Raw genomic sequence first — 20,130 nt, 5'->3', positions numbered from 1 at the left:
TAAAGGTTTTAGAACACTGCCTACCATATAGTAAGCACTCAACCAATGTTAACCATTGGTATCAGCAGGTTGCAAACACAAAGTATCTGGTGTCCACAAACAGTATCAGCTTCTCAGGAAGTCACGATACAGTCACCACCGCTCTGGACTCTAACCTGAGGGTCCAGCAGGGCCTCCCCATACAAACATTTCTCTCCTAACCATCTGCTTGACATTTGGCATGCACAGAGAAGGTCCCCACCATGGGACACCACAAGTGCTTATGGACAGACTGCCTCCTCCACTGCACAGGGAATTCCTCTGTCACCTCAGTACTAGAAGGAACCCTGGCACTCAATGTTTAATCAATAAAAAACACTCATCCCTTTCAATTTTTTAGTAGTTTTAAATTTCAGGTCGCTTATAAAAATACAAACCCCTCCATAAACTAACCCCTTAACAAACACCTTAGCAGCAATTCGTAAACAGTGAGCACACACTCCTAGCACATTCCCACACAATCACATAGCAAAGTCCCACCACCACATAGCAAAGACAGAATCTGCCTGTTTTATAAAACGGTCTAGAGTGAACTCTGCCTTAAAAAAAATTACAAATTAAAGCATGTTTCTAAAATGCTTACCTTGTCTCATAAATGAAAGGGCTTTTTCTTTTAAATTCTCTGTCAGTTGTTTCTTTTTAGTCAGGTAATCCAAAACATAAATATTTGGAGCAAAATTTATCATGTTCTGTTCACCACAGCCGTAAGGCATCCGAATCAATGAGGCTAAGCCATTGATGGAAGAACCAAGAATATCTCCTGAAAGCACAAGATATTCAACACATTCAGCAAACGCTCAACACCTGTGCCCATTGGTGGAGAGGAGACCTCCACTGGGAACAGAAAGTATCCAGTGCTTAGGACAGAAGAGAAACTGTACATCAGGTTTTTAGGATGATTGCTCTAATAAACAGTAATATGGTGACACTGAACTTGCAGATTACATGACAAGTTAGGGCATTTCTTAGCTCAGGTAAAGATATAGGCATACATCAGACAAAAAATAAGTTTAAAAAATAAATCTTGAACAAAAATGTCAGGAATTAACCATTCACAAACCATTGTTCTTATATAGGAAAGAAATGTTTTTTTAAATTGGTATTCTTTGTACAAACAGAACTTCAATCTGATTTCTTACTAATATGCCACAAATACTTCAGATATAATTTTTTAAAAGATAGAAATTTTCAATGTGCTTTATATAGCAATAACAAAGTAGAACTAACAAATATAAACATTTCAATGACTTTCAGAATTAAAAAAGGATTAGGAATATTGTTCAAAGTTAGTAATATAAAATTAAACAAAACATGTTTGAAAGACTTCTCTACCCACATTGTAACATCATGAATCAGGAAAGTAAGTAAAAATTCAGAAATATGATGGTTGAGTTCTAATCCTGACTCCACTGAGGCTGAGCTGTATGGAGCATATTCTGTGTCGTTTAGAAACTTACTCCATTCCAACTCCAAATACGTAGTGAAAAATCTGATTTTAAAAAAAGTCCAAAAAGAGAGGAAGGATTCTTTCCTATGAGTAGGCTGCAGCCACTCTTCCATGATTTCAAACTTTAGATGTTAACACAAAGATATACATAAAAGCAGGAATATTACCACTGCAGGTTATGTTTCTAATATTCAGAGTGAATATAAACTTAGACCATCAAAATTCAAAGAAGCAAGCTAGTATTCATACATTCTGAGCTACCAAATAGTCTCCTTAAAATAAACACTATATAAAAATAAAACTTGATCATTCTTTATGTCAAGCTTAAAAAGTACACCTCAGAGTACTTCAACGACCCCAGACAGACTCATTCCATCATACGGCATGGTGGTACACATTTAAAAGTCAAGGCTTCTTCCCTTTGTGTGCACGTGTGTTCATGTGTGTGCGTGTGTGCGTGCATGGACTGAATCCTCCCAGCATCCCATAGCTGTGGGACATGCCTAGGCAGAATTTTTAATCCCCTAAATAAGGAGCTTATTTAATTCTTTTTAAGGAGTCATATCTAAGGCTCCAAAGAAAGCCCTCTATAGAGGAATCAGTTACTTGGGGTTATAATAAAAAGCATTCCACATGCAGATGAGATTGAACAAGAATACCTGAGAAGGTGTTTAAGGTCCTATTACCTTGAAAACACAACAATTTAGATGTCATCAACCTAAACATTTCCTTCAAGCTTTTTTAAAGCACAACTATATAAACAGACTGTGTGGGAGCTGCATTTAACAGCTGACCCAAAGGCCCTTTTAGGGGTGCAGAGGGGGAGGCTAGGGGAGGGTGCCAGGAGTCAGCGGGTATCTCCCTGCTGTAAAGGTGACTCGGGTCCTGTATGAACAACTGCTCTCAGCAGTAGTTCTCCACTTTTAGTTATCAGAAGTACTTTTGGAACCTTTTCAAAATACACATACCCTGGCCTTGGCCCAAGAGATTCTGATTGAGGAGTGCCACAGAAGACTCCAAGACTTACCAGACTTAAGAGCCACAGAAGCCAGTTCTGCTCTTAGAAATAACCTCCCCCTGCAGCCACATTATAGGAGGGCCTCACTACTCAAAAAGTGCTCTGCAGACCAGAAGCACCAGCATCACCTGGGAGTTTGTCTGAAATGCAGAACCCCAGGCCTTCCATGCCAGAATCTGCCTTTAAACAAGACCTCCAGGCAATTCATATGCACATTGAACATGGAGAAGAATTGGTTCAGGACACATATCTTTGCTAGTCTTTCTGCTATAATCCTGCTAGCCTTTCTATTTGATACCAACTAAAAACTTGTTGCGACCTCTTCTCATTCTGACCAAATAAAGTATGGTACATCTACAAATAGATGAAAATATATAACATCACACATAAATGAACCAGTAGTGATGGTGCTTTACTCCATTCTTACCAATTGCAGTGATCTGAACTCTTTCACTACCACTCACTGTATTGGGAGGAAAGGAGAAACTCAAAGTTTTCTGCATAGTCTGTGGCTTGTTGTCGGTCAAGTCCAATAAGATGGATTGTGAATATAATTTTTCTATTCCTTCAGCCTGTTGACACAAAAGTAACACAATTAATGTGGTCCCCCCTCCTCTGTTTACAGAGCACTGTGTGCAGACAATAGAACAAACATCCGGCCTGTTGTGCCTGCAGTGTGTGTGCGGTGAGGGAAGCACCTACCATTCCTTGACTCTTGCTTCAAACCTGTTAATAAGTGTTTACTCTCTAGTTAAATTAGACAAACCATTTCATGAAATGGCAATGGGAATGACAAAGGGGAAAATGAAAAGATGATGAGAAAAACACTCTGAGGCAGGTTCCATCATTACCCAGAGAGATTAAATACCTTGCCCAAAGTCACATTTGACAGAGCTGGAATTCGAACTCAGGACTGCCTCACCACAGGGCACAAGTGCTTATCATGCACTATGCCGAGTTGTCTTTTTGTGCACAATGTGTTCTCTAAAAAAAATCTACAAAATGTCTTCTATCTGTGCTGAGGAATTACAAAATTCAAAATCTACATGCCAACTTAACATGATTTAATAGGACCCCAAAGGAACATGATTTGTAAATATAACTGACTGCAAAAGAGACTCGCTTTACAGTCACACTATAAATGTAAAGAGGAAATTGGCAGCTATTTCCAAAACGTAATACATTTTTACATACAGATGAGAAAACAATTAGGCATTACCAGAAGGGTGGGGGAGATGACCCACTAGGTCTCGCCAACAAATCGAACTAAAAAAAAATCTTCTGTTTCTTTTCATTTACATGTTTCCAATTTGTTTATTGGAGACTCCAAATATTTACCTTCACTAACACCCTCTGGGTAACAGCATCAGAAGCAGTAGGTGAAAACGCTGAGACTGTGATAGGAATTTGCCCCACATGTGTTGGTTTGACCGGGAAAAGAACAGTTGCACCATCCTCACTGGGAACAACAATGGTCTGTTGGTGCCCTGTGGCATTTATTTCATTCGAAGCCATTAGAATATCAAATTTGTCACTTTTTTCAAGGACCACCTTGACCTGGAAGAAAAAATTATCATCAAAGGTCTTGTATAATAAATGCTTTGGTGTAAAGTGTTAACTTTATCACTACCTTCAGTCCTGTTAATCTGTGAGGCCCAAGACCAGAGAAAGATGAGACAGATTCAGCCAAAGAGAGGACAAAAGGGTATCAGGACATTTTCATTTCTTTCCTGTGCTTCCTTAGTCCACTTCTAAATTCCACTCCAACTAACATCAAATTCTCTTACTATCCAAAGCCTTTGAGTGGCTAAGGAGGTGCCCAGAAAAGTTATTTCATGTCATCATGTTGCCACCAACTGATTTAACTGTCATTCTGAGACACTGGTCTTATTAGAAAAACCTGGGACAAAAGGGAGACACATTATGACATCACTAAGAGTCTCTGCTAAAATTACTCCAAGGAAAGTGGGACTCAGACATTTGTCCCGAAGTGTACATCAGTTGTAAACTTTTATAAAGTGTTGCCAGTCTCATTAAGAACAGCATGTCCCTAGGCCTTACATCTCATGAATTGTTTTCCCATTTATTTTCTAGTCTGTTTCTCAAATTATTTTCTGTAGAGACAGTAATTATTATTCCCACTTACAGATGAAGAAACTACAAGTAAGTTCTTTACCGGGAGTGGTAGAGAGGGCACGCCCTCTGACTCCAGAGTTTTTGCCCTTCACACTGTACCATGTTGACTAGATTAAAAACTAAAATTTTAAAGGAAGAACCAATTCATTAAAGGACACAGTCCTTTAAGAAAGTATAGCATTTTCTTGTAGTAATTAACCTAATAGGGTAATTACAGCTCCCTACTTACCCTAGGGCGGTGGGGAGGAGGGCAGAGGTGGGAATCAATCATTTAGTAACACTGTTAGGAACACAACCCGAACAGTGAGCTGAACCCTGCCTTCCAGGGAGCTGACTGACTAAGGAGACACAGGTACACGACTCAAAAAACAAAGCCTTAAAGTAGAATGCACTGAATAAACACGGGGACAATAAACATAACAGAATGGGTGAGAAAAGGCATCTTACTTTCAAGCCAGATCTTGAATGAAATACATTTCTTGCCAACTACAGTGGGCACAGAATGACAGTGATAAGTGGCAACACATTCTAGATGTGAGTAAGACTAGGGAAAAACTGCAGCAGGCAGGAGAGAGAAAGACCGGCCTCAGAGACAACACGGAAGTTACGTGACTTAAGTGAGGAAACTGTGCTGGAGAGGATCGAGGGGAGAGAGAGAGAATGCTTAGATGTGAGAATAACACCCTTAGACATTAATAAGCATAAAAAAAATCACTGCCAAAGTCTGTTTATGTCCATTTCTCTAGAATGTACCCAGAACCCACACACTATCCAGCCCAGTCCCTGCACGTTTTCTCTATTTTTCCCTGAAGTATAAGTGATCAACCAAACCTTTCATATATTACCTCAGTGGTGTCTTTCAAATAATTGAATATGGTTACTTCCAAAGCAAATTCTTCACCTCTGATCACAGAGTAGGGAAGATTCAAAAAAATGAAAAATGGCTGAAAGGCTTGTAGCTGAAAAAAACACAATGAATACATGTTTTATTCAAATCAAAATGCTTCATATTTTATATGATTAAAAGAAAATCTCACAAAATCTATGAAACTTATAACTTCACATAGAAATGTCCACTTGCCTTATCAACACACAGCAAACATAGTAACTTACTGCAAATGCATATGGTAAACTGATTTGTTTTACATTAGTCAACATTACCTTTTATGAAGGGCCTACTCAGAACCAGGTAGTTTACACAAATTATTTCATCTAACCATCACAACCTTGAGGCAGGTGTTATGCTCATATTTTACAGGAATGAAATCTGAAGCTGAGAGGCCCCTGTACCTAGTATGAGGCAACACTGTCAGTAAGTGGAGGGGACAGAACTGGGTCCCAGTGTGTCTGACAACAATGCCAAGTTCCTCTACTACTGCACTGTACTGACACTGCCCATCTGCTTCAAAAGCAGCTAGCCAAATCAAAGAGCCCCTGTGTTAGACTCATGGGCAAAGTCTAAATGATGTTCTGCCTGCTGCCTTTCACACACGCAGACACACGGACTTCCTCATGGGCAACTCAACTCTGACACTGTTGACCACGACCTGCAGGGGAAGCAGAACCCCCTCCCCTGCCTCTGAAGACAAAGCTCGATCCCTGTAAGCCGGTGGTGCTCACCGGCAGCAGAAATCATCTCTGGAGGTTCGTCTGGACATTTGTGGAAGGGTCTTAGATCCCCACAGTGTTTGAAAGGTGCCATTGGCACTCAGCGGGTGAAAGTCTTCAATGCTCAGGGCAGTCCCAGACTATAGGGAAGTGGTCCATATCCCTCATGAGTCTTGAAGGTCTCTTCAGACATTTGTGTACCATAGATAAAGTACCTGCTTATGATAACCTGAGCTTACAGCATAAGTCCAATGTACAGGTAAACCCAAAGCATTTTTTAATACACGCTTGATTTTTCATGAATGCAACTATTTTGTTAATCAAAAGAAGACTGTGCTTATTTTTTTTGTAAATTTACTTAAATTTTTTCACAGTTTCAGAAATTTGCACCACTGCAGGCAGCACCACTCAAAGGTTTTGCATTGCTGAAACAATACAAATGTGTCAAAGTGCATTTCTGTACATGGTGTAAATATTTAAATATATTACTCTGCCTTCTAGTGTAGTTAGTTATGCCAGGTCATTTATATCCTGAAATATAATTATTTTATATTTACTGTCCTTTTATTCCTGCTTAATATTTCACTTAGGGCATCATATTGACTTTTAACTGAATATGTGGGTATATTATATATTCTATGAATTTCATTTTGATTGGTAAAGGAATAAAACAAAATATCTGTTATAAAAGGGGGGCTTCAGGCACAACAGAGGTAGGAGCTACTAGTCTAAGACCAATGATAGTTGTCATGTTCCTCTTGCCAGCAACTGGGTTAGGAAGTAAACCAGGTGATGTGATTAGACCATGAGATGCAAAGGAATGTCTGCTAGCGGACATCTTGACAAGTTATGTTTGATCTTGAAAGAGGGACACATGGAAATACTTTCTATCTTCTGACCTTTGGAAGTGGTGGGACTTGGTCAATAATAAACTTTCTGTCCAAATCTTAATTTGGATCTAGCACATTTAGCTGCTTTATACAGCTCACATTGTAAAATATAAAAAAGATGAAAAGCAAAAAGGAAAAACCTAGGAATCTCAAAACCATGATCAACATCATAAGCAATTATAATCTGTGGAGTTGACACTTTCTTCACTTTATGAAACTGTAACATTTATAAGCAGCACTTTAATACACTACCTCCACTGGAGTAGTTGTTAGTCCAAGACCTAAATCCTCAGAGATCACAAAAGCAGTAGCCACCCAAGAAGTGATAGAATCAGGTACAGTAACTTCAAATTCTTCGTAAGTCTTGGAACTGAAGTCAAGATAAACATAAAAATCACAAAACCAAGAACTGACACATTTCAAAATAAGTCATCATAACCTAAACCATTTTTTGGAAGACTATTAATTTTATAAATCATTTACATATCAATTTTTTTAAATTTATTCCTAAAACAGCCAGAAATAGGTCATTATAAGGTCATCATGATCCATATTAAAAGCTTTATAGTGTTCTTTACATATTAAAAATGAAAATTATTTTCATAACTTTGGATATAAAATAAATATATTTTTCAAATAACTCTAATTTTGTTTCTCATTTTGCATAAAAGTTTCCTTCTGTATCCAAACCAATGCTATTATTTGTTGGGAATTTTTTAGGTTTGACCTACATCTTATCCCAAGTTTCCACAAATGGCTGACTTTTTATAAAATAACATGTACATTTCATGACTTACTTCCTTAGTCACTGAGCAAGTAGCACTGGGCTTGTCAGCAAGCAGACTTCCTTATACCACCCACAGCCCTCTTCCCTGTGGCTCAGAGGGATGGATGTTTCAGGAGGAGCCACAAGGTAGAGGGAATGACTGTAAGTGCTCCCCACCCCAAGGCAATGAATACACTCTCAGCAATTTTTCTCCAATAAGAACCAAGAAACTTCCAGCAAGTTAAAATTACCCTTTACTAGAAAAAAAGCCTATCTTCTCCTTAATGATACTTTCATTGCCACAATTTGCAGGCGGCTTTAATAAATACTATATTTAGATACAATGAACATCATTTTGAAATAAAAACCTCTAGGTCTATTTAGTTCTTAATCACACTGTGTTTGTATTGAACCATTAGAAAGAGGACAAAACTTCTTTAAAACTAACACTACACAAAACATATATGGACAATCAACTTTATAAATTTTTACCCCATGTTGGTGTCTAGCCAAATCCAAGTCTCTGGAAAATTCTTTCTGACACGTGGATTGCCAACGGAAGAAAAATCATATGAGTTTACCAAGTATCTGTCATTTTCCTCCAAGTAGTCCTCAGCAAGCACTACACTGTCATCTAAAGATAAACATCGACAACTGTTAGGGGAAAGTCACTGGAGAGAATGATTATAAACGATCCACACAATCACAGTACCTCCCAGCTGAATGGGACTTCTGAGTTCATTTTGTCCAATCCTTTCATTTTGCAGATGAGAAATATGAGAAATTAAGTGACCAACTCAAGGCCACATGGCCAGTAACAGCTGAGAGAGAGCTGGGAAAAAAGTTTCCTGCCCCTATGGCCAATATCTGAAAAACTACTTAACAGTTCAGTTGCCAAAACATCAGTTAAATCACATTTTTAAAGCTACCTTCAATTTCGCAGTTCTCCTTTTTTAGCTTTCTAATGCTGATTGCCATTGGCTACAGTAGCCTTAAGATGCTACTAGCTTCATTCTTACTAAAAAGTCATAAGGCCATACAGACTCAGAATCACCTAGCTGCATGTCTGCAACTCATCTATGTCTAAAATTATTTCAAAATAAAATATAAAAATAACACTATAGCAGATACCAAGGATACAAAGATGAATGCAATGAGTTCCCCTCGCAGGTTATGCAGGATGCAAATAAAAAACTGTAGCAAACATGGTAAGAGTGATAGCAGACAGATGTAAAATGCCTATTATACAGAGAAGGGTTGATTTTACATAGAATCTGAATGATTAAAAGAGTAGGGCGAGGTCGGGGACATTTCACTGCTTCAGCCATTCCATTTTCCTTAAGTCTCCAGACTAAATGTATCCCATACAGGGGGGTAAAAAATTAAGCTAAGTACAAAGGCACATGCAGAGTATGAGTATTAGGTAAAAGCAGCAAACAATGTGAGGAAAAATATTGGTTGGGTCCAGATCTTAAAATATCAAATATCCCTTGCTGAAGGGTGTGGATGTCATCCTTTAAGCCACAGGTGGCAAACACAAGGCCCACAGGCCAAATCCAACCCTCCACCTTGTTTTATCCGGCCCAGCACCTTGTTTCTGCCCAGTGGCAGCACCAAGCTCATTGCCCCTATTTAAGGAGTAGTTACATTTATACAGTCCTGAAATTACATTTGGCCCTTTGAAGGCAACCACGAGGTTGATGTGGCCCCTGGTGAAAATGAGTTTCATCCCTGCTTTAAGCAATGATGACCTATTGAAGGTTTTTTAATAAATAAACATGCTCCAACCCATGTTTTTTATGCACAATCTCTGGCCTCAGACCAAACAGTAGTTTAGAGCTGGGGAAATGGAGGAGACAGCGCTGTTAGTTAGGAAGCTACAGCAATGCTCAGGGAAAAGCTGATAAGGCCCTGAAACTGAAGAGAGGAGAGGAAGGATAGTCTCGGGAGATAATTCCGCTCTATCTTTTGGCTGGATGGCCTCTGTGTGTGCCCATGCCGCACTGCACGTCCCCCACCAGCACACTCTTCCAACTGGGCTGCTTTGCCCCATGAGCCCAAGCTGGAAGCTCCACTGCCTCAGATATGCTAAGCAAACAATTAACATCACTGCCATCTTTTGAATAATGAATAAACAAACTGGATCTGAGGGATAATATAATAGGTAATTGCAGACTATAAGTGCCAAACACATGTTAAGCATTTCCATGCTTTTGAGTGTAACCTTGTATTACCTGTAATACAAGTAACAGTATTAGTCCTATACTTCAGGGAAAACTGAGGCTTAGAGAAGTTAATTGACCTCCTCAGTCATGAAGCCAGAATTCAAAGCCAGGAGTACTCAATGGCAAATTCCTTTCTTAACCACATAGGACAGAAAAAGAGGATAAGTTCTGAGTTTTTGATTTGGACATCTAGGTAAATAACAATTTCATTAACAGAGATATGAAATCATATCAATTCAAGGAATCATATATCAATCAAAATATATCAAGGAAGAGTGAAGTTCTAAGAAGAGACAAGACCAAAAACTTGTGTTTGTGACATACTGAATTTGAGGCATTTGCAGAGCATAACAGCACAGAAACAGAGGGGAGAGACAGACAGTCACGGGGTGACTGCAACAGGAGCTCTGCAACAGGGAGGATGTCATGGAAGGATGGTGGACCAGGGACAGTCCTACCAAACTGATCGACCATGTGGTCCATGCCAGGTATTGAAGGAAAATGGAGGGGAAAAAGCCAAAAGCCCAGAAAAATCAGAAGTCAAGACCAAAGAAGATGTTTCACAGATTTTTAGGGGAGTGAGGGAATACACAAAGTAGGAGGAGAGGCATTTGAAATGTTAGGAGCAGAGCAGTGCTCAGGTGACGATGTGCCCTTGAGTGATTACTGTTCACTACCACAGTGGTGATCACAGGACAGCATGCATTAGCTGTATCAACCACAAAGACATTCAAATCCCCCAGATGACAACAAAGTAAGATTTTAAGTCAACACATAGAGAGCATCAACACATAGAGAGGGAAGAGGAAAGTAGGTGACCTGAACTTTGACTAAAGGAGTTATAATTAAAATTTCTGAGCTACAAAAAGAGGCTCTTACCTGAGTAGCCACCAAAATACTCTATGCAGCTACTGACCTTGATTGGCTGGCCGGGGACAGGGTGCAGATAAATAAATGTTTCACTTGAGAAGGCTTCTGGGATATAATATGCTTGTAAGAGTATCTGGTTTCTTTTGTCAGAGTGAAAAGGTAGAAGAAAGTTCTCAGAAAAGCTGAAGGATACAGTAGGTATTACTAACAATAGAGTGAGTAGCGCAGTGGGCATCAGGGGCTACAAAGTACAGACGAACAAAGATGGGTGGAAGCCGAGACTGACAAAGAGAATGAAAACAGGTAGGCTGCACAGAAGGTTGTCTAGGATAGATAATTACATGAAGAAAGGTAAGCGTGCTACAGGTCTTTACTACACAGAGATCACAGTGACTCCATAAAATCTTTAAGACTACAAATTAGTCCTGGCGGGGTGGCTCAGTTAGCTGGAGCATCATTCTGTACACCAAGGGGTTGCGGGTTCCATCCCCAGTCAGGGGCACCTGATCGATATTTCTCTCACAATGATGTCTCTCTCTCTTCCCCATGCCCCTCTCAAATCAGTAAAAGTGTCCTCAGGTGAGGATTTTAAAAAAGACTATAAAATTATCCTTTTAACTTAAGGGCAGACGTTCAGGTATGTGGCAAGAACCAACACAGTGCCAAAGAACTTAGTGTGGAGAAACTGAGAACTCCTGAAAGAAATAGGGAATTTGGGGACCCAAACTGAGATAGTTCTGAAGCCTTTCAAGATGACATTAGTATAACTTTACCTGAAAGAAAAAAGGAAAAACTTCTAGAATTATCTATTCTCATTTGCACATTTTCATAGTCAAAACATTTTATGACTTCCTCTTAAAAATACACTTATTATTAGCTGAGTGGCTGACTGTATTTAGCGCTCCGGGAACTAAGACGTGCAGATGGGACCCTGCTGGGAAGAACTCAAGGCAAGGCAATCAGTGTGTGTGCGTGTCTGTGTCTGTGCACATCAACATGTTTTACAGCATCTGGGCATTGTTCTAGGTGAACATCAAAAAGCTGGAGAACAAAAATGTTTCAAAAACATGTTGCTCCTTTTATCTAATTCCAAAATAACCTCGCAGTTCGCAATACAAATTGGAAGCACAGAATCTTCCAGTATGGACAATCTTCCAGTATGTCCAAAAACATAACCACCTCAAAGGATTACAGAGAGCAAATGGAAAGCATTCACTGCAAAGATCTAGACAGAAACCCAGTGGAACATTCCGTGTCATGGCCCAGGTATAATTCCAAATACATTAAACTCCAAGCCTTTTAGGCTAGGAGAACAGAAAATAAATATCACAATACCCATGTTCAACCAGAAAATACTCACACCTACATAAGTAACTTTGAATGCCTGAGAGGAAATACTCACACCTATGTAAGTAACTTTAAATGCCTGAGAGGAAAGACATAAAGACTTTAAAAGCATACGGCCAGGTTTTACTTACAAACACCGTCGATGTAATCCTGCGTAAGTCTTGCATCCGTCAAGACCCAGAGGCCACATTCCTAGAAAGAATAATTAAAATTTTCTCTTAAAAATTTAATGCTCTCTAAGGTGTCACAGCAGTTTCCCATACTCCTAACTCACTCTTGCTCATTTGTTTTTATGCAAAATATTAAAGTCCCTTTTTTTTACTCTTGCCCATTTTTTAGTGTTTAGGTATGTACATGAGTATGCATTCTCTCTCTCTCTCTCTCCCTCCCTCTCTCCCTCTCTCTCTCTCAGACACTGATACACACACACATTTGTAACAAGCCAAGTAAAGTGATATAACAGCAATAATGACAATTCCATTAATGTCTCAATTGTGAATTTTTCCATTTGCTTTTAAAATTGGAAGGATGATTATCTTTCCATTTTAAATCACACTTGTATAGCACTCTGCACTTCAGCAATGCATTTAATAAAAGGTTTACATTTCATAATTCATATCATGAATTCCGAAAGTGTTTGCAACAGTAAAAGATATTAATATCTTTTCAAATTACATAGTAAACACAACATACCTGAAAGACTGCAAAAGAATTCACAAACATGCCTAAGTAATATCCTGTGTTATAAAGTTCCAACTCTTGAGCCACCTAGGCAGAAGATAAAGCATATGAAATGGATACATTCATACCAACCTGTTCTTTCCTCTGAAACATTTCTTACATGTAAGTTAGATAATACACAGCCCACATACTTATCAAATTTGAAAATGACACAAATAGAGAAATTTGTGAGTGTTTTGTTCATGATTTAATCAGCCAAAATTATATTTCTTTTTAAACTTATTTTTACTCTGTTCAGCAATGGAGAGTTCTTAGGAAGTATGGGCTTGAGTTTTGCCCAGGAGGAATTTAAATGTCACTGGTTGACAAAACCAACACACAGAGGTCAGCATTAAAAATGACCAATACTTTTGGCAAAGATAAACGAGCTAAATTCAATGGTTGAAATAAGTTCTGCAAAGTATCAGTAAAATGTTTTAAAATAACACAAAGAGAAAATCCACAAAAGATGAAATGTAAATTATTAATAAGCAGAAAAAATATTCAACCTCATTGATAATTAAAGCAATGTAAATTATAATATCCATGAGATAGTATTTTTCAATGAGATATTTGTATGTATCACATTAGCAATGTTATTTTTTAAGAGAAGAGCTCTTTGCTAGCAAGAGTAAGTACAATTGGCAGTTCCTAAAAAAGTTAAACACATAGTTACAATATGGCCAGCAATTCCACTCCTATACATATAACCAAAAAAAAAACCCTGAAAATATAGACTCAAAGAGATACTTGTATGCCAATGTTCATTGCAGCATTAGTCACAATAGCCAAAAGGTAGAAATAGGTTAAACATCTACCAACAGAAGAATGTATGAACAAGATGTGGTTTATACATACGATGGAATATTAAGAAATAGTTTTGATACAGGCTACAAATAGATGAACCTTGAAAACATTATGCTAAGTGAAATAAGGTAGAAACAGAGGGACAAATATTAAATGATTCTACCTATATGAAATAGCAAGAATAGACCCATTCATAGAGACCGAAGTAATTAGAGGTTACCAAGGGCTGTAGAAAGGGAAGAATGGGGAGTTATCCCTTTGTAGTTACAGAGCCTCTGTTTGGAGTGATTAAAAAGTTTTGGAAAGACATTGATGATGGTTGTACAACATTATGAATGCAACGGAGGCCACTGAATTGTGCTTTTAAAAATTTGTACTTTTATGTTACATATATTTTACTACAATAAAAAAGTTAAGATATTATACTCTTTCAGTAACTATTCTGATATATCTCTCATATCTATATTAGCATTAACCAGACAAATTAACACAAAGGCATGAATAAAAATCATAAAAGTTATACGTAGAAATTTAAAAAAAAAACAAAGTTTAAAATTAAACACCCACAACCACTGCTTCTGCTCTGCAAACAACCACTCTTGCATCCACGGTAAGCACACAAGCAAGCATGTGCTGGAACAGGCACCAAGAGTACAACACCGAACAAGAAAACAAACTTCCATACTATCTCAACAAGCAGACAAACAGTTAGTTGCCCACATACAGACAATGGAGACAGAGACAGAGACAGACATAACAAAGAGGAAAAGGTTCTGGTTCCATGACTCAAACTCTGCCACAGAACACAAATCCATGTGAGATCACCTTCTGCTGACACTCAGGCATGAAGAGATGAAGCTACCTAGGAAGAAGCATCTATCTCATGAAGCGATCCTTTTCTCCTCACTGACTCAATGAAAAGGCACTGCCAAAGCTGCAGCACAGGCTGATGAAAGGAAGGCTGGTGTCCGAAAATTATTCCTGGAAGACTGAGTATACTTAACTTATTCCAAGGCATTCAATAGTCTCTTGGCAGCACCTACAAATTTAACAAGAATGAAAGAAGCCAAAATAGTCCTTCATCACAGCCCATTGACTCCTTCCTCCTAAGCTAACTCTGGAGAACAACAAAAGCAGGCAGGAAACTTGGGTGTGCCTGGGAAGAGTGAAAGAGATCTTGAATTGTTGTGTTGGGAGGAAGTGGATGGCTGAAAGCCACTAGAGGCAGCAGTCAGGGAACAGGCTGGAGGAAAGGTTTTTGGTTCTGTTCTTGCTTCTCCCAGGTGATTGCCTCAGCAAGATCATTCCTTGCAATTTCACTGCCAAAGTCATCAGTGGCGGTGGCGGCCCAAACTGCCTGTGCAGGTGTCAGGAAGACAACACCAGGCAGGCACCTCTGCCCGTCTGGTGTAAGAAAGGGAGGAAAACAGGAGGAGCACAGACCCTGGCCCTCAAGCATTCTCTCTTCCTTGCCTCTCCTTCAGACCCTCAGCACTGCTGGATCATAATCTCAAGAGACTGCCTCTTCCTGGTGCTGCTTTTCCCTAAAAGCTTACAAAAGAAACACCGAATGGAATCAGGCAGCACACAGGGAGGATCGAGAGTAGCTCTCTAGTCCCTGCAGCTCACCCTACCCCTTGCTTTAAATTCACGAGACTTGTCCAGATTGAAACAGGCTGTCTAGCCTCCCCAACAGACATTATTGGAATAGGTGCAAACCAAATGGACATTCAAAGAGTGTAACTTCCATAAAAGACATCCAATGAGACAACAGCATGTGAAGCAGAATACTGAAAAAGTCAGCTCAACATTTAAAATATATGTAGTAAATATACATAATGAGAAAGGGAAAATATTAGCAATATAAAACAAGTACAAGAGATAACCAAAGGAAAATAATAGATATTATAAATATAATAGCTGATAAAGAACCCAATATAAGACATCAAAGTAGGACAGCTGCAGCTGACAAATGATCAGTGAGCTGAAAGTCAAACAAGGAACTCTCCCAGAGAAGTACAGAAAAGACCAAGAGATGGAAAACATACAACAAAAAGCTAAGCAATGCAGAGGAACTAGAAGTGTCAATCTCTAAATAATAGAAATCCCAGAAAAAGAGAAAAATTAAAATACAGAAGAGGAAATATATGAAGAAATAATGGATGTAAATTCCAGAGCTAAAAATAATGAAAGGAACACATAGATTTAAAAAGCAATCAATCATAACACAGAGCTGTAATTCTGTACAACATCAACATGATCTGACCAGAAGTGGGGAGAAGGTAGGGACAGGAGCAGAGACAAAAAAAAAAATAGACAAGAATATGAGAACACACCAAAACACTTGTCTTGTTGGACAAAGACACAAATGTTGATAACCTTAAGAAAGCAGTAAGAATAATAAATGAGTGTGGTTCCTGAGTTAAGGGCATCCATCATAGAAACAAAAATAGAATGTATAACCTGCAAAACTAGCAGAGCAAAATGTGACCTTGCCCATGGAAAGAAGTAAAAGATAGTCTAAATTTTAAAACATAAAATAACAACTATAATTGCAAATTTAAAAATTAAATACATATAAAATAAGCAGAAATATCCTGATTAGAACAAGAATTACTGTACATGTATCAATGAGTTAAATAAGCTTATTAAAAGATATTGACTATCAGATTAGATTAAACAAATGCAAAATACAGATATGTGCTGTCAGTAAGATATACTTAAACACTCACAAAGAGTTGAAAATAAAATGGTGGAAAATGCGCCAGGCAGGTATGAACCTAAAGAAAGCTGGGGTAGCAATTTTAATATCTGACATTTAATATAAATATGTAGAGAGATAAGGAGACAGAGAGACAGAGACAGAAAGAGACACACAGAGAACATGAGCATTGGGTCGAAGTGTATGTGTGTATGTGTGTGTACATGTATAGGAAATAAAAATAAAATACATTTATTAAGATATTTACAAATCTGTAAATTGAGGGATATTACCATATTCAGTTAAATCAAATGCAGGATGTTACACACTTTTTAGAATAATGTGAATTTTAGAAAAGTAAAGAGAAAAAAATATGACCAATGGGTTTTTAAGGAGTTTTTTTAAGGGACTGAGAAAAACGACCTGTATAGGCTAAAAAAAAGTATAATTTTTCTCAAGAAGATTAATTTTACAACATGATGACCAAGTTAGCTTAAACATACATATCTTTCTTCCTGGCATGTTGTTAATCTCTACTTAATCAATTAACGGGCATAAATTACACAATCTAGATTTCCACTGACAATGGCACCCAAGGATATATAAAGCTCTTACAAATAAAAATGAAAGAACTAATAAACAGGGGATTAGTTTGTGTAATACTAGATGTTCATATACTTCTTGCTTTGGGAATTTTCTGCAGACTCACATGATTTCATTCCCTCAATACACTACAAATTCCTGATTCAATGAAGACCGTAATTATTTATAACCATTATGTAGCCAAACAGAAGGCACTTCAAAACTATCAAAAAGCTTTCTTTTCCACTGTCATCCAGAATTGGGCAAGTCAATTCTGGGTGACAGTGGAGTCTTAAATTAAAATACAGTATGAAAATGAGGGGCAACTCCAGGTGGCATTTGTCAAGTAAAGACTCTGGGCATCAGCCTCTTTCCTACAGGACTGGAATGCAGATCCTTTTTTATTTGGAAGCTTTACTGGTTATTGGCTTACACTTGAAGAGGAACTAATGAAATTTCCTTTAGATATTTGAAGTAATACAACTGTTTCTTTTTTCTCTTTAATGTGTATTTTTATAATGAAAAATAGCTAAACTCACATTTTCCATTGTAATATCATTTGAGGCGTTCATCAGGTTCACACTTTTGTCAACAGCTACAATCCCCACCATCGAGTGGGGCTGCGTCACAGAGACCCTAAGAGAGACTTTCTCAGCTGGTTCAGCAGTAGCTTTACTCCAAAAGAGGTTTACCTAAGAAAGGGAGAAAACAGAATTGACTTATTTTACTAAAGCATTATTTACATGTTTACATGTATTAACAATAACAGATCAATGACTCAAAATCTAGCAAAAAAATTCTACATTTGCTATTGCTCAGGGATCATTCTAAAACCATACATAAGCCTTCTCTAGGGAAAGAAATTTAAAAAAAAAACTTTACTCCCACAGTGTTTGCAAGTGATGGAACTTCTCACAGTGGCATAAATCTGAATTACCCTTTACTTCGCTACCTTTCCTCTTCCCTTTCTCCATCCCTCACAACTCAGCTCCCAGCCAGTGCTGAAAAGAAAACAGCAGTGTCTGGCATACTTGGGGAAGGTAGCAGCTTTAATGAGAACAATGGCTCATTTTAATATGTATAAAATAATTTACTTCACCTTGGCTCTCTTGCAATCAGGTTAATTTTCAGAGTGAGGTCCAAGGGGGTTTCCTATGCAAGTTATACACCTTAGGCTATAATAATCACTGGTGTATTTGGAGACCAGACTCCACACAGAGATCTCCACATACAACATAGCCAAACGTTTTGTAAATTTGCCCTGGCTTTGTTTCCAGACTGATGGAATGGAAAAACCAAAGCCTGGCTCTGCTTTCACATATCATTGCAGACAGCCTCCCTCCAACCCCCTTCAGTTCGCTATCACACCAATACCAACCCCACGCTAATTCAGTACTGCCGCTGGAGTTCCATGCCAGAGCAACATTGACTCCATTTGAGAAATCCTAAAATAGCTGCATGGATTTGAGGTAAAATCTTAAAGTCAAGAATCATAACTTACAAATAAGACCTACAGAGCCCAATAATGCCACATTAAAAAATACAGATGTAATAACTAAATATGAAGAGGTTTAACTATAGTTCTAGAAATGAATATAAATTTGTAAACAGTTAAATTTAATGATACTTTTCTAAAAAATTATTACATTTCTCAGACTTCACTAATATAAAGCTTTCTTTTAAACATCATTACCTTAAATCTTACCTTATTTTTAAAAACAAGTTCAACAGGAATTTTTAGAATGTCATCTATAATTTCCCCATCATCTTCAATATAATACACAATGATACAGGCTGTTGGAGCCCAAGAATTTTCTGGTGTTAAAGAGAAGGTTGTTGCATTTTGCTTGCCTACAGCCACCAACTGTCCCCTGGATACTACCTGAAAAAAAAACAGTAGTCAAGTTTCATTTTTACGCTAAAGCTAGAGAGAATTTCAACTGCAGCTACATTCATCACAGTTTTAATTATACACACAAATTTTTTACTTAAACCAACTTCGAAGTCATTTTGAATGCCAGAAAGCCTCCCTGACCAACACAGACAGTAGAGGCTGGGAAACAGAAAGGCAATAATGGATGAAGGAATAGTAGTAGCTTCACAGTCAAGAATCTGTTTTTTGCATTACTTACAATAATCAGGATGTGGAAGCAACCTACTGAACATCAGTCAACAAATGTATAAAGAGGATATAGTACATACACACAATGAACTATTACTCAGCCATAAAACAAATGAAATCTTGCCACCTGTAACAACATGCATGGACCTAGAGGGCACAGTGCTAAATAAACAAGTCAGAGAAAGACTAATACTGCTTGATTTTATGTATATATAGAATTAAAAAGCAAAACAAATGAACAAACAAAACAAAACAGAAACTCATAGATACAAAGAACAAACTGATGGTTGCCAGGTGGGAGGAGGCTGGGGGACGGGCAAAAATGATGGAAGGGGTTAAGAAGTACAAACTGCCAGTTATAAAAACAGTCACAGGGATGTAAAGTACAGCACAGAAAATATAGTCAATAATATTGTAATAACTATGTATGGTGGCAGATGGGTACTAGACTTATGATGATCACTTCATAAGGTATATAAATGTCTAATCAAATCACTATGTTGTACACCTGAAACTATATAATATTGTATGCCAACTGTAATTTAAAATAAACAACTTTTAATTTAAAAAATCTATCTTTTATTTTTTTTCTTTTATTGATTCTAGACAGAGGGAAAGGGAGAGAGAAAGAGAAAGAGAGAAACATTGATGGGTTGCCTCTTGCACACGCCTTGCACTTGTACTGGGAACAAAACCTGCAACCCAGAATGCACCCTAACCACGGATCAAACTGGCAGCCTTTCAGTTTGCAGGACAATGCCCAACCAACTGAGCCACACTGGCCAGGGCAAAAAAAAAATAATCTATTTTGAGTGGAAGGAATACAGAGCACCATTGGGAGACCTAGATTAT

The 20,130-nt window shown here is 38.0% G+C and overlaps 1 protein-coding gene across 1 annotated transcript in view; it reads right to left on the bottom strand.

The window, feature by feature from the left end:
- The window catches only part of CD109 (CD109 molecule), a 122,356-nt gene that overhangs the window by 27,079 nt on the left and 75,147 nt on the right, over positions 1–20,130 (bottom strand). The window contains exons 14-23 of the mRNA XM_045843407.1: positions 18,862–19,038; positions 17,696–17,848; positions 13,040–13,114; positions 12,478–12,538; positions 8,397–8,538; positions 7,391–7,508; positions 5,486–5,599; positions 3,843–4,061; positions 2,932–3,076; positions 623–799 (exon numbers count right to left, since the gene is read on the bottom strand). Of these exons, the coding sequence (XP_045699363.1) occupies positions 623–799; positions 2,932–3,076; positions 3,843–4,061; positions 5,486–5,599; positions 7,391–7,508; positions 8,397–8,538; positions 12,478–12,538; positions 13,040–13,114; positions 17,696–17,848; positions 18,862–19,038 (1,381 nt within the window). The remainder of the gene's footprint in view (positions 1–622; positions 800–2,931; positions 3,077–3,842; positions 4,062–5,485; positions 5,600–7,390; positions 7,509–8,396; positions 8,539–12,477; positions 12,539–13,039; positions 13,115–17,695; positions 17,849–18,861; positions 19,039–20,130) is intronic.

This window comes from Phyllostomus hastatus, unplaced genomic scaffold, assembly GCF_019186645.2.
Source record: "Phyllostomus hastatus isolate PE091 unplaced genomic scaffold, TTU_PhHast_1.1 phas_contig_40, whole genome shotgun sequence".
Taxonomy (NCBI): domain Eukaryota; kingdom Metazoa; phylum Chordata; class Mammalia; order Chiroptera; family Phyllostomidae; genus Phyllostomus; species Phyllostomus hastatus.
This window is presented reverse-complemented; position numbering and strand designations above follow the sequence as displayed.